The sequence below is a fragment of the Amblyomma mixtum genome, chromosome 4, assembly GCF_055824585.1.
Source record: "Amblyomma mixtum isolate Tamu chromosome 4, ASM5582458v1, whole genome shotgun sequence".
Classification (NCBI taxonomy): domain Eukaryota; kingdom Metazoa; phylum Arthropoda; class Arachnida; order Ixodida; family Ixodidae; genus Amblyomma; species Amblyomma mixtum.
The window spans coordinates 10,342,549-10,357,643 of NC_143015.1; the positions used below are offsets into that span (position 1 = coordinate 10,342,549).

General features: G+C 47.4%; 1 protein-coding gene across 1 annotated transcript in view; it reads left to right on the forward strand.

Annotated features, from left to right (window-relative positions):
- Positions 1–14,489, forward strand: part of LOC149345672 (4-vinylphenol methyltransferase 2-like) — a 48,284-nt gene extending 33,795 nt beyond the window's left edge. Inside the window, exons 3-5 of the mRNA XM_089585269.1 lie at positions 8,481–8,847; positions 11,552–11,711; positions 13,537–14,489. Coding sequence (XP_089441395.1) covers positions 8,481–8,847; positions 11,552–11,711; positions 13,537–13,706 — 697 coding nt within the window. The 3' untranslated portion in view covers positions 13,707–14,489. The remainder of the gene's footprint in view (positions 1–8,480; positions 8,848–11,551; positions 11,712–13,536) is intronic.
- Positions 14,490–15,095: the final 606 nt, after the last annotated feature.

A 15,095-nucleotide genomic window follows, 5' to 3' on the forward strand; every position in this document is an offset into this window, starting at 1 on the left:
ACCAGACTGTGAGAAAACTGCCCACCGTTGCAGTTAAGTTAACGATTAGTCGCGAGAGGTTTCTCGGGTAAGAGCAACCTGTGCCGCACAAGCCCTCGCCGGTCGCAGCACCTGCCATCGCTGTGCAGCGACACCACTGCGCCCGGAGTGGTATGAGTACTGTCAGCGATGTATGAACGGCAAGGATAAAGTGACCAATTGTCCATGTGCCAGCATTCACCCATGAAAGCTATCTCGTCATACCCTTAAGGCGGAGCTTACTCATACCCATACTCTGCCCCCTCTGTTAAACTATTTTCGCCGAAATAAAGTTTATATTGAAAATGGTGATAAGAAATTAATACATTCATTCTTTCTCTCGCAAATGTAATTTTTTTCTGATTTCCTGCAGTGTGCTCCTCCTATGTCTTTTTTTTATTTTTGTGGATTGTTGCTATGCACAACTGCTGTTATTCGCTCATCATGTTTATCATTCACATTGTGCCTTTACCCATAACAAACACACACAAAAAAACTGAACTATGTGTAGTAAGAGCTGCATGTCTGCTAAATGTACTGGTATAACTGTTATTACCGACTCCTCGCTGTTTTGCCATGTAATGGGGCCCGAGCGCCGTCAAGTGAATTACATTCACTTTTTGTCTCGGGTCCCTCATTTCTTACTGAAATGGAAATAACTTTCAACTTAAACTTCAACCCTCCATTTGAGAGCGCAGCACTTATGCGCCCGTTCGTGTGTTGAGCCGCGTCACCGTCGCCGTTGCCGTCGGTGTAACCGAGCGTGATGGGAGCGAGGGGAGCGCGAGCGCGCTCCCCTCGCGACCAGTTGTGCCAGTTGTGCCGACCAATTGACCCACAGAGCGGTGCACGCCGGTGTCAACGGTGCCCCAATGTTGTCCACGCCAACACACGCTGCGCACATATCTTGTGCTACCGCGACATAGCTCAAAGCGCGGATATTAGTTTGGTAGCAATATTAGTTGATAAGGAAGACCATGTGCAACGTACAGCGCGATAGTGTGTTCGAGTTTAACACTTGTTCGGCGTGTTCGGTTGCTGGGATAGCGTTTTGCGGTCGTGCAATGCCCAGAGACGCTGATCTGTTCGCGCCGTCACAGGTGCGAATCCTACACGTAGATATTTATTTTATATATTTTTATAGATAAATTTATTTTTGTAGATTTATTTTTACAGGTGCAGTTGCGGAGATGCCTCAGTTTTGCTTTCATCTGCCCGAAAAAACGAAGACAAAGGACTGAACATGCTCCACACGCACTGCCTGATCATCTCGAACCAAATTAACAATTTCTTTCCTAGCTCCTCACTGCCGTTACACCTAAGTGCGTCTACACCAAGCACGGACAAATACACCCCCGTGGGTGTGCGCTATTTTTATCATCATCATCAGCCTGACTACGTCCATGCAGGGCAAGTGCCTCTCCCATGTCTCTCCAATTAACCCTGTCCTTTGTCAGTGGCGGCCACCGTATCACCGCAGGCTTCTTAATCTCATTCGCCCACATAACTTTATACCACTCCCTGCTACGCTTGCGTTCTCTTGGAATCCACTCGTTACCCTTAAGGACAAGGGGTTATCCTGCCTTTGCATTACATGCCCTGCCCAAGCCCACTTCTTCCTCTTGATTTCAACTAGGATGTCACTAACCCGCGTTTGTTCTCTCACCCACTCCGCCCGCTTCCAGTCTCTTTACTCCTATTAATTTTCTTTCCATACCTGGCGGCGTTTTCCATACTTTATGCTCATCCCTTTTCGTCAGCCTCCTCTTTTATGCGCGGTAGGTGAGTACCGGTAAAATACAGCTGTTGTATACTTTTCTTTTGAAGGATATTAGTAAGCTGTCATTCATGATCTGAGAGGACCTGCCATATGAGCTCCAATCTATTCTTATTCTTCTTATTTCCCTTCCTGCTCCCGGTCAGCGGTCACTACGTGCCCTAAGTAGGCCTATTCCCTTACTACTTCCAGCATCTCACTATAGGGAATTAAGCATTCATGTCGGACTCACCATCATTCGGCTGGGAAGAATGTATATTCGAATTTCTTCTCTTGTGCCACTTAGCTTTCGTTCTTATCAACAGAACGATGGCTGTGACGGGCTAAAAGTTTTTATGTCATGTGAGGAATGAAAGTATAACAGCTGATGATTGTTTTTCTTGTTGGGTCATGACGCGCGAAACACACCAGAATAAGTGATCGACGCCCTCTGGTCTCTTGCACAAAACTTGTTGCTTTTTACTAAGCTGCCAAAAATAATTTCCCTTAATATCAATCGGGAGAAGAAATTTTCCTGTCATGCGACAGCCCTTTGAATTTCGCAAAATATTTCAAAATATTGTCTCGTAAAAAATATGAGTGTTTTTTTCATCTTTAGGGGTCCAATTTTTTTATAAGCAATGTATATGAGATTTGCTTTGGTATCTTTCATGAAGAAATTGTAAATGCAGAGCTTTTGGGTTTTTTAGTTCGTTTTTAAGCCCAAGACTCATCACTTTTTTAACTTTTTTAAAAACCTCTGCGAAGCAATCATGAGCAACATAAAAGCTTTAACCGGGTCTCCCTAAGATGCACACTATATATATCTATAATTCGTACGCACAGGCATCTCGCCTTTAGTCATTACTCACGAGTTGCCAATAAGGGGACAGTATCCGGTTCCTTGATATCAAACTTTTATTCCAGGACGATCAGATTTTCTGGAAATCTCAGCCACATGCCCACAAACCACTGCTCCCATATGATTCTGCGCACTACAAACTTGTCAGGAGGGGAATTGCAAAGTTATGCCTCTCTAGCCAAATCCTGTCCACAGCTAATGACAGCAAGTTTCGCTGAACAAGTACAGAGGCTAACTAAAGCTGGGTTTCCTATGCATGTCCTTGCAAGTATTGCTGAAATCCGGCTGAAACAGATCTGTTCCCCTCTAGATGTCCCTGCTCTTTCAGCAATACGCAAAAAGCTATTATTCCATACATTCACGGTTTGTCTCACCGCTTGTAAAAGATTGGACAACGGGACAATGTCAAAGTCATTTTTTCAGCTCCTGAGAAGCTGCAGAAACTCTGCAAGTTGACAAGACCTGGCCCTGCGAAAAAAAGTGGGTTACCACGAAGCATGTAACAAAGTTCGTTGAATGTATGGAATCATTGTGTACAGCATACCATTGACATGCGGAAAGAATATATAGGTCAGAGTGGAAGGTGCCTGAACGAACGTCTTCGAGAGCATCGTTACAATGTAAAAGAAAAAAGAGATGGTTTTCTTGATGTCCACGGCAGAAACTGTGAAGATTGTGTACCTATCTACGAATCATGCAATGTCATCACCAAGAACCCTAGCAAACTTACCCGTGAAATTATTGAAGCTGGAGCCATAGAAAGCCTAGGGGACATGTGCATCGCGAAACCGTCTGTTGGATTATCTCGAAAGGAACTTGCTTGTCTCTGTTCTCTTCCTGCGCTATTTTTGTTGTCCACATAAGTAGAGGAGAAAAAAGGGCATTCAGTGGGTTGGGGCAACCAAACGGGCTGAAAAGTAGTCGCCCCTACCTGCACCACGTACAAAAAATAGGCTTAAACCAATTATAAAATACAAGAGAAAGCCCGAGGGCAATTTTCAGTTTTTTTCTCTTTTTCTTCGCCCGCCGCGGTGGCTGAGTGGTTACGGCGCTCGGCCGCTGACCCGAAAGACGCGGGTTCGATCCCGGCCGCGGTGTCTGAATTTCTTGAGGGCGAAATTCTAGAGGTCCGTGTGCTGTGCGATGTCAGTGCACGTTAAAGAACCCCTGGTGGTCGAAATTTCCGGAGCCCTTCACTACGGCGTCTCTCAAAGCCTCAGTCGTTTTGGGACGTTAAACCCCAATAAACCAAACCAATTTTCAGTTTTGCCACCAGAAAGTGGAAAAATAAAATATATGCTGTTTCGTCTCATGCATCGCAGTAGCGCATCTAGTACACAGTGTATTTCGGTTTCTTTCTTTTTATTCTGTTCACTCAGTCTGGTTGACGTCGGATGATTTGCGTGTACTTTTTTTTGCTTCCCGTTGGTGTTATTGAATTTACCTCCTCGTAGTGTAATCGCCCTTTGTTGCTGTTATTTTTTTGTTAATACTTTGTAATTTTTTTAACTTTGTTCACTCCTGCCTTGACCGCCAAAGGGCAGTGGCGGTATTTATGAAATAAATAAATAACTAAATAAAGGGGGTAAAGCTACTATAGCGACGCACAGGCAGGAAAGTGGGCCCGGGGAGATTCTCCTGATCTCCCCTAGAAGTAGTTGTAAGGATGGGCTCTAAGGATAGCATGAATCATGCAATGTCAGGGCTGTCAGGGAACGGATTATGGGAATTCGTGCGGGAATAGGGACAGCGAGTTTTTTGCTCTGATCCTCCAATCTGTCTTGACTCCATTACTGGCCTGCGAGGACAGGACAGGGAGGGCGTCAAGATTGTCCACTGGTGCGCCCCCACTCACGAGATGCCCGACCACCCATATACGTGAAGGGCTCCATCCGCCGGAGAAAGTATAGAACCTAACACGGGGTCAGCAACCTGGGGCCCCTACATGACACAAGGCGTGTTTCCAACCTACTAACTACTAGCCATTGAGAGCTTTTCGCGGTCTTTCAGACACCGTAACCATGTATGGTGTGATCCGGCCAGAAGAGGCATAAATAGCCAGCCTATCGGCACTCTGGCCCTCGGCAGTTTGAATTGTGTCATCTGAATCGAGAGCAACATCACCTAAAACAGCTGATAAATGAATTAAATAAAATTCCTTTCGACGTTGTCCTTGGCCCCATAATCATCGCCATTTTACGTCATCTGATAATTGGTGCGAACACTCCTCCGCATCCCTCATCCAAATTCGTCTTCCCCAAACGTGACACCAGGCAGGCACAACAAAATAATCTTCGCTTACCTATAGCTCGTAAGGTATAAGGACGCCTCTTATCATCTTTCATTGGGGCTAAAATACGGAACATATCGTATAACCTAAAACACACGTCACTCTTTGTGTTTTCATTAAAACGCGACTATTTAAGCATTGCTCCTGGAAAGGGTTGTTTCGTAACTTGATAATAGTTGTAATGAATCCATCAGTAGCCATAGCGGCTAAATACCCATAGATTATTCAACGCCTTCTGTATTTTCTTCAGTGATTAAATTTTCGTGTCCTTGTGCGCACTGACTATAGGCAGCGCACGGAGCGCGCATGTGCCATGAACGGTTGAAAGTCGCGCGTAGCCTGGATAGCCGCCGCTGTTTCTTCCGAGCCATCAACCCGTAAGCGCGGGATAATAAACGCATGTCTACCGGGAACTTGCCTGCCCCTTGTCTCGGCCGGCTGACGCGCAACGTAAACATTCTTGTTCCAGTGGGTTACGCGCATCGGCATACAAGAGCCAGTCATACTGTAATTTCACATCAGTATCGTTCTAACCTGATAACGCCATATTATGAGCAGCTTCCTGAATGCGCTGCAGAAACAGGACGCTTTTTAAATGTGCTTGGTGCTTCCACTGAGACACACGTACAGCCTTTGTCAAAAGTTTATAGCCCAGGGGGTTTGCTTCTTGGCCACATTGTTTTGCTCGTAATGCGCACTCAGCGTCCCAAATCTTCTGAAGGTAAGAAGATTTTTGGTCCTGCTCCCTCCGATGCGTAGGACTTCCATTAGTGCTACAGGAGCGCCACAATAGTGCTTAGAAGCAAACCCCCTGGGCTCTAAACTTTTGACAAAGGCTGTACCTCATTGGTAGCGCGCTATTCGAACTTCAGGTAGAGCCAACCAGCCGCTTTTGCCTCTTTCCCTCGCTTACAAATGTGCATCAGGCCTAATGGTACTCTTCCTGCAAGCCCTTGCTCACCACATCATACCTGGGACGCATACGAGTTTTAGAATCCGGTACTTGCAGCAGAATGACGGTTCGTTGCGGACATGCCTTATTGCAAACACACCGCAAGAACGACCACTCAGGTAGGGCGGCACATGTGAAGTAGCAACGACAGACGCAAAGTCCAGTTTGTTCCCAGTGTCTGATACTAGAACTACAGCTTGAACGAACTTTATGCTATGCTTTTTTGTTTTATGTATGATGGGCAAGGGGCCCAGATTCCTTCTGAGTTGCTCTGTCGCCTCTAGGTTCGTTCCCTGTTAGACTGTTTTCAAGGAAATAGTAAAGAACAGGACAAAAAAGAAGTAAAGAAAAGGGAAAGGAAGGACGAAAAAAGGCCGCTTTTCCATTATTACAAAACTTTATTACAAACAATTATTACAAACAACTTTACAAAAAGACGCAATGTCTCTGTAGCAGCTTGCGATGAACAGCTTACTCCCCAAAAGGATGGTTTTGGTGAGTCCTGGATAATTGTGGCAAGAAAATGGACGGAACGATTCTACATCAACCGTTCGAACACGGCATTCAGAAAAATCGATAGAGGGAACCTTCAACGATCTTCACACCAAGCACACTCCGGCATACCGTCTTCGGCGTTCAAATTTGAAGCGTTGATTTATGTACGATTTATTTTGAAGCGAAAAGCTTCACTAGGCTAGTCAACACCGGGTTTGGCAGTGCGCCGTGATCAATTTTAGCCACAGCTGCGCATGCGCGAGTTCGCCCCGTGACGTAACTGGAGAGGTGCAGGTGATCGGCGGAGCCGCCGCCGAGCGCGGCTCCGCCGGTCGACCTTCGCCGTCGTTCGCGCGCTCTGGGCGTGTTTACCGAGTGTGCATCGGCGCGCGCTCGGCTTCCTCGTATGACGCTACTTGCAGCCGCGTGTTTACCACAGTTACTACGCATGCGGAAGGAGGGCTATACAACGCGCTTGCCTACACCGTTATCGTGGTGCTTCCAGTGCATTGTGGGCGAACTGCGATAGCTATGACGCTTAACAAAGCACAACTGCAGCTTTTCGCTTGTATATCCGGGCTTAACCAGAGCTAAGCCACTGCCAAATTTTTACTTACTCCAACCACACGGTGAAATTGCAGGAATGGGTGTGCGAATTCGTAAATGCAACATGACTGCAGCGACGTCAAAGAACGTAATAAAAAGATGAAGGGGGGGAGGGGGTTTGGGGTGCGGGACATTTAACCTCTGCCTTAAGACTAAAACGCGCTAACATAATCGGTTAATTGCCATATATGCGGACGGAAAATTGGTTGTCTGAGGAAAGGAATAGGCGCAGTAAATGTCACACATCTCGATAGACACCTGAACCGCGCCGTAGGGGAAGGCGTGGTGGCGTCTAGAAGAGGGCCACAAGTGGGCTTTTACCGAATGACGCGGATTTATAGTTGCCTAACAGGGCGGAACAAATTACTGGCGCGTCAACGCAACGGCTCGTTCCAAGACCCTCTTCCCAAGCGTCTCACGTCACAAGAGCCGAGCACCTGGCCAGGAGAAATCTTGTACCCATTAGGAAACCGATGGGCAACCGGCGGCACTGGGAATCGAACCCAGGACCTCCCGAGTGCGAGGCGAATGCTCTACCACAAGGCCACAAGGAAGGTGGGAGTGGAGAAGTTAGATAGAAACAGGTGCTGTAGCTGAGGGCTCCGGAATAAATTCGACCACCTGGGGATCTTTAACGTGGAGCTTTCATCGCCTTTTGCGTTTCGCCTCCATCGATACGAAGCCGCCGCGCTCAGGTTCGAACCCGGGCACTCCGGCTCAGTACCCGAGCGCCCTAAGGACTGACCGCCGCGGTGGGACATATTTATTTATTTACAGAATACTGCAAACCCTCAGATGGGTCCAAGCAGGAGGGGCAAAAGCACAAAAAAAGAGGCGCGGCAGATTACATAGCACAAAACTAACATAACAGTAATAGAACGTAGTAAAGAACAATGCGTACCCTACTTTACATTCACAGATCCCTGGGAGTCCTCACACCTCTCCTGGTGTAGCGGTGCAGCCGTTAAGCGATGCGCCATTGCCCTGCGATGGCAGATGCTCCGAGCGGTGGACCTTGATCGTGGAGCCCAGGTTGCTCTTCCCGATCGACCAATGTATAATTTAATAGGCACCTCGCACTGTGGGCAACTTGCTCACAATCCGGCGGGCAGATTGTGGAGACGCCGCAAGGCCACGTGACCAGCCTCCTAAGTTGCTCACTGGGCACCGACCGCCCGAATCATGCGCACGATATTTCGGTCGCAGCGCCGACTCCGGATTTTCGGGGTTAGGTGGCCTTTAACGTTTTTTAATCACGTAAAAAAAATACGATGCGATACGGAAGCAAAATACAAGCTCTAACCTTGTGCGAAAGGGGTCAGAAATGACTTTAGAGGGGGAGAACGAGCAGGACCTAGCGAATAAAGTGCTCTATTACGCGTGGAAATAAACAGTACTTTAAAGGAGCAATCCGGTCTTAATGATCTCTGTGCGAAGCTGGCCGGTTTGCGCTACTTGGGAGCTGAGACTTGTTCTGATTGGAAAACTGCCTTCCACGCAGCTTCACATTGAAGCATCTGCTTCCTCGACTGCCTCCTTGGTGTGAGAAGCTAGTGGCCGCCGACAACTCGGAGTCCATGCTCCAGTTCGCCCGACAGAAACGCTCGGACCCGAAAATCGAGTACCAGTACCTCGATTTGCTCGTGGACGAAGACGTGGCGAGGTTCGTGCGGGCCGAGGGTCGCTTCCAGAGGGTCTACTCATTCCTGGCCCTGCACTGGATCGCCGACCACCGCCACGCCATGAGAAACATCGAGGCGCTGACGGCCCCGGGGGGAGAGTGCTTCCTGGTCTTCACCAACAACCTGGCTGTATTCGACGTCTTCACCGCCATGCTCAAATCGGCCCGGTGGAGCAAGTACTCTGACGTGAGTTTCTGGGGGTACACTAAAACCTTCCAGATGAGTGGTTTCCCATCCCAGCCTAGGAGGAGAAGAAGGAGGAGGTAGAAGAGAAAAGGCAGGGAGGTGAACCGAAGAATAATCGGTTTGCTACCCTACACGGGGGGAAAGGAGTGAGGGGATAAAAAAAGAAAGAGAAAGGAGAGTAGCAGAAAACTGAACTCACTATAAAAACGTCAGTGTTCGTTGAAGTCACAGCCTATCATGCAGGCCAGAAGTTCGCAAGAATCGGAGCAGTCTCTTGGAGGCCTTCACCGCCGGCGACCGCCGCGGCCAGTGGCCAAGAATCTTCATTTCCGTCAGTGGGCGGGGATCCAGACGCTCCAGCGCACGGCTGAGAGATTGCCTTTCGGCGCTGTAGGCAGGGCAGTCACAAAGAATGTGGGTTGTAGTCTCGTCATGCCCGCAGATGGAACATGCAGGGCTATCAGACATACCGATTAAGAAAGAGTAATGGTTGGTGAAAGCTACACCAAGCCAGAGGCGACACAGCAAAGTTTCGTCTCGTCGTGGTAGCCCTGATGGAAGCCGGAGCTTCAGATCTGGGTCCAATGATCTTAAACGTGAATTGCAAAATTGCCCGGAATTCCACGCGGCAAGCGGGATGTCCCGCGCAAGTGCGCGAAGCCTGCCCGCTGCGTATGATCTCGAAATGGGGATGTACACAAAATCGTCGTCGACCTAGCCTAAAAATACGATTGAGTCGTGCTCCGAGAAGTTTTGGTGTATACACGTAACCAAAATTTTTTAACGCAATACCGTTGAGAAGATCGTGTCGCAGAAATTCCGCCATCGCCATCGCGATCATTGACGTCGTTGACCGCGAGCCAGAAAGGCACGAAAAATGCCCAGAAAAATGCCCATGTGGGCCACCTAGGTCACGTGACTTTCTGGTGTAGTCAAAACCTGATTGTAAGCAAACTGCCCACCGTGGCAGATGGCCGTTAAATTAATGATTGGTCGCTCGGAAAGAGCATGAGTTCTATGAGGACTCCCAGGGATTTATGAATGTGAAGTAAAGAATCACCAATTGTGCATATATTGTGCATATATTGTGCATATGTGCATATATTGTGCATACTAACCAATCATGCTATCGCGTCATACCGTTAAGGCGGAGATCATGTTACCCATCCAATTTTTTCGTCGTATTTCGAAGTCATCTGGGAAGGAGACAGACTGGCTCTGTTCTTATTATAAGCGACTCCGCAATACGGCATAAAATGTCGTTCTTACGGCATTGCAAGGTATCTAAACAATACAAAAATACCTGTTGCGACGACAGAAAACTGTGTTGTCTTTTTTGTTACGGACAGAATTATGGAAATAGGTAGTCCTTATGATTTAGAAATGCATTTTTAAATCGGAGCACTTTACATGCTTTTGTATTCTGTATAAATTCCGTATAATTTCCACGATTTTCACAAGGATCTGCTTATCGTCATGATATATGCGAGTTTTTCGTATGTGTTGTCCGAACAAGCACCGTATTTTCTACCTTGTGCCTATATGAGCCTTTCGGAATGCATGAAATTATAAGGCAAGGAGGGGGGGGGAGGGATTAGCATACAAGAGTCTGCCTTATTATTCATTATTCTGGATTATTCTGGCTGGATTATTCCTCTCTCACATGCCTGCAATTACTCTTGCCCTCCGCCAGCCGCGGTCACCTTCTCCTCGCACACTTCCTAATCTCACTTCACCGGCTGACTTCCTGCCATACCCTGCTACGCTTGCCCTCTCTTGGAATCTACTCCATTGCCATTAACCATAATCGGTTATCTTGCCTTCACATTACAGGCCATAGCTTCTTGATTTCGACTAGGATGTCATTAACCTGCATTCGTTCCCTGACCCACTCTGCCCTTTTCCTGTCTCAACCTTACAGCTGTGAGTTTCTCCTTCACAGCTCCATTTCTCCATTTTACATTTATTTCCCAGGAGAATCCTGGCGGGCTTTCAGGCAAAATGCTGTTCTAGACAGCTTGCGCAAAACACTTGGACAAGAGACAAACGCTGACTTACAACTGATTTTTATTTCGAAGAAAGACTGCTTCTTATACCTCCTTCACACCCTCAAAACACATGCGTCACAACCATATCGTTCAAGCGTCCTAAAATGACAACCTAAGACAAATAATCAGAGAGATTTATGATCACATTTTAATCACATTATAACCACATCAGTTTTTGTTCACACCACATTAGGCTGCAATGGTCTTCCACCTGGTCTTTCACCCATATTTGTTTTTTCTTCAAACTGGTCACTGCAGAACCACATGAAGCGAATGATGGATTAACTAAATTTGAATTCGAAGAATCCTCAAAGTATACCACCTTTAGAGCGAGAACTATATCGCGATTACTCCAGTAGTGCTCCCTTTATTTGTCAGCGTTGTGGAAATGCACACCTTATACTGAGCATCAATATAACGAAGAAAGAAATGTGATCATTTCTGCTCCAGCGCAGCGGCTTTCCTTGCGGAAAACGGGCAAAGTGATCGCAATGCTCAGGCCAAATCTTGGCATGTAGCTACAGCTGTTCTTTACCCACGGCTCCACGTGACTCATAGTGAGCGAAGCGCAACACCCGTATGTAAATCCGAAGTTGGTGTATTGCTTTCTTGAGACGCACCTGCATTGCTTAAACACACTGTTCTTTATTTAACAGGTGCTGCTGCGGGTGCTTCCGGAGACTAGAGACATGGAAGACGCCATTTCGCTACGCTCTCATCTGGCAAGCATCGTGCGAGCTACAAACCTACTGCCTCTGGCTTGCGAAGTCTTCCACCTCACTGGAGATATGGGACTGAACAAGGAGACAGCTCTTGGCGAGTAGCTTCTTTTACTGCGAGCCTTTTTGTAAGGCACCCTCCCTGACACATTAACGGCAAAGAGTGTAACAATCCGGTGACATGGTAGGTGGTGTGACCAGTCAAGTGTCATGTGACAAGAGTTGTCCACGCATAAAGGAAGAAAAAAATTAGGGCTTGAACATGATTAAACCGATTATAGTGCGAAAGCAGTGGTTTTTGGGTACAATTAGGCTAAGATGAAATTTTGGGGATGGTCCGGGACAAATTTTGAAACTCGCGACGGCGATATTTTAATGTCGCCATCGTGTTGACCATGGTACAATTCGGAGTAGTCTAGGGCAAAGTTGGACGTCTCTATGTGTCATACTTTTATTTTAACTTGACATGGCGTCGCTGCTTATAGGTGTCGGCAAAGATCGGACGTACAAGATTCTAGGTCAGTGTTGGTGAGCGGATGAGTGCTTTTGCACTGAAAATTTAGGAGAGACCCTTACGTCTCGTTGTTTATATCACGTGATGGCTCCCCTTCGCCATTTGGCCGACGTGTCAGCGCGCTTGCGCAGCATGTTACGTCGCCGCGCTGATGACACCAACGACGCCGCTGTGCCGTGGTCCAGAGACTCCGAGTAGCCTGTGGGGTTCTAATAGTTAGGGGGGATAACTGCGCCCTCTCCGCTTAACCGCGGCTGACCGAGTTCCATACCGCCGGACCCCACCCGTGATCACGTACGCTACCAAGCGCACACCAACCACGGCGGGCATGGCTCTCAGGGAAACAAAGGAACGACACTATGGCTGACAAAAGCATGGCATTCATTGCTACAACCACAATACAACAAAATACAACAAAATACACTAAGAAATCGAGGTCGTGTGACTCACCAGCAAAGTTACGAGCGAACGTTCGCCCACGCTATAGGGCAAGGGAGAAACTACGAGGCCGGACGGGACGAGATGGTGGCAGAATGTTGCAGCACGAGACCTCGCCCCGCTGGCGGAGAGTGGAGCGTCGCGCCGGAACGTCAGCGCTAGCCGAGTTTCACATCCAAAGAGAGAGTGCTATCCCCGCGACGCAGCAATCACGACGTCCGTGGCGCCCTCCCTTGTTAGTTAAAGTAGCTACGGGGTTCATCGTAGCTAAGGGTTCAAAGTAGCTAAGGGTTCATCGGGTTCATCGCCACGGCGCGGCGCATCTGTATTACGTTCCTTTAATGCAGGAGATTTTTGTCCGTCCGTCTGCACCACGAGAAAATGAGCATCTCCAACCGTACCTATCACTTCCATATGGAAACAGGTGGGAGATAGAAATGATAGAAATAGATGCAAAAAATTTAGAAAAAGTTTAATGTAACTCCAGATAAGCTATCAGTGATTTCGCAGCGCCAGTACAGAAGTCCCTGTAACTATTTTTTTGCACCTTTCTTTTTTTTGTACCCAGAGTAGCGCACAGAGCAGGGCGCTACCTTGTCGCACTACTAAGGAGCTCAAACATAAGAAATAACTGAGCTCGTAACTTTGCGTTCGATTTATGCTTTGGTCTCATGGATAAATTAAATCAATAAAATTAACATGTAGCGCCTTTAGTACAAAGCCTATACCATCATAAAAAACATAACACCGGGTTGAGAATATTTTGTTCTTCCCTAGCCTTTCGAAAGAAGTTACCAAAAAGCTTCCCATACCTCAGAAGCTTGCAAACCATTTTTTAAAGCGAGCTACGTATCTTTCCGCGTAAACTATACGTAAAATAATTAGTACTTCGAATACTCTAAAAAAAGGAAAAGTGACTCCACCTGTCGGCATCCCGAATAACCATGATCTTCCCTGTTCTCATTTCCAGACTTCTTCTGCTTCTTGAATCCAGTCTACTCCTTGCTGAACGACGAAGAAAGGGCGGAGCTCCGGTCGTTCACCGAGGACGTCATGCAAGATTTCACGAAACGGGGCAGTGGCGCAGCAATCAGAGAACATAAAATGCTCGTAATCCATGCATGCAAGGCGCGAGAGTAAGCGGCGTCCAGCGAAGAAAATGAATCGTGCTAAAACTGTTCCTTCAATTTAACTGTCAGCTGTGCAGCATGGTGCACACGTTAAGCGCATGTCTCTGTAAAGGCCTTTTCCTCGTAAACCGCAACGGTGGCCGAGTCGCTGTGGCGTTTGCCTCCTAATCTCAATTAATGTGGCAGTATCGAATCCCGGTTACACCGACCTCAATTAAAGGAATGTGAAATGGTCGTGCTTTGGTGTAGCATTCGTCATTTTTCCCACGTACAATAGTTTATTGGTGTATTGGGGTTTAACATCTCAAAGCGATTCAGGCTATGAGGGACGTCGCAGTGAAGGGCTCCGGAAGTTTCGGCCACGTGGGGTTCTTTAACGTACGCTGGCATCGCACAGCACACGGGCCTCTAGAATTTCGCCATCAAAATTCGGCCGGGATCGAACCGGCGTATTTCGGGTCAGCAGCTGAGCGCCGTAACCACAGAGCCACCGCGGCGGCGTTCGCACGTACAATAAGCGAACGGAACCGGCTACCAGAACTTGCATCCTGTTGATGCAGCAGCTACGGGCTCCAATGTGACCCATGTGGTTGAAGTGGCTATTGTGGTGATTAACGAGGTCATAGTGTTTATTAATAGGTTATTAATGTGACTAAAGGCGCGAAACAGACACAGATACAAGGAAGATAGACGGGACGGAGCGCCACTCACAACTGCTCACTAACAATCTAATTACCTTTACGATGCGGAAAGCTGTCAGATTGGATAACTATGCTTAGCGGAGCTTTTGCTTGTCTTACTAAGATCAGCCGGGTTGAACCACAACAATGTTCGACATGGGGGACGAACCCTGTCGCGTTGAAACGACAGTGTGCTGTGCGATGTCAGTGCACGTTAAAGAACCGTAGGTTGTCTCAATTTATCCGCAGCCCTTCACTGCGACGTTTCTCAGAATCTATGCGCACTGCTCTGTTAAACCACACACAACAAAATGCTTCACTTTTCCGTTACAAGACGCTACTGTTTTTCCGATTGCCATGCAGGAAAGAGAACAAAAGCTTATTTCTCTTTTGTACTCCGTCGTTACTTGAAGTTCTTTATCTCCTCATAAATTACCTAGTATACATTTTGTGTACATCCTCCTCTCTGCCCTGGTTTTCGGCTTCAACTGAAATGAGGAAATGAAAGGCAGCGCGATAAGGACGCAAACAAGAAAGAGACACCACGTGTCTTGTTTGTGTCCTTGTTCCGCCGCCTTTCATTTCATCATGCACCAGCTTGCCTCTCAGGCCGTTATTTTAACTGAAGTGACTTTGCACGTGTCACTGCATCCGATGAGTCACAAACACTGTCTCGCTGTCGGTGCTCCCTATGGTTTGCTTTACAATAAAATGCCGTT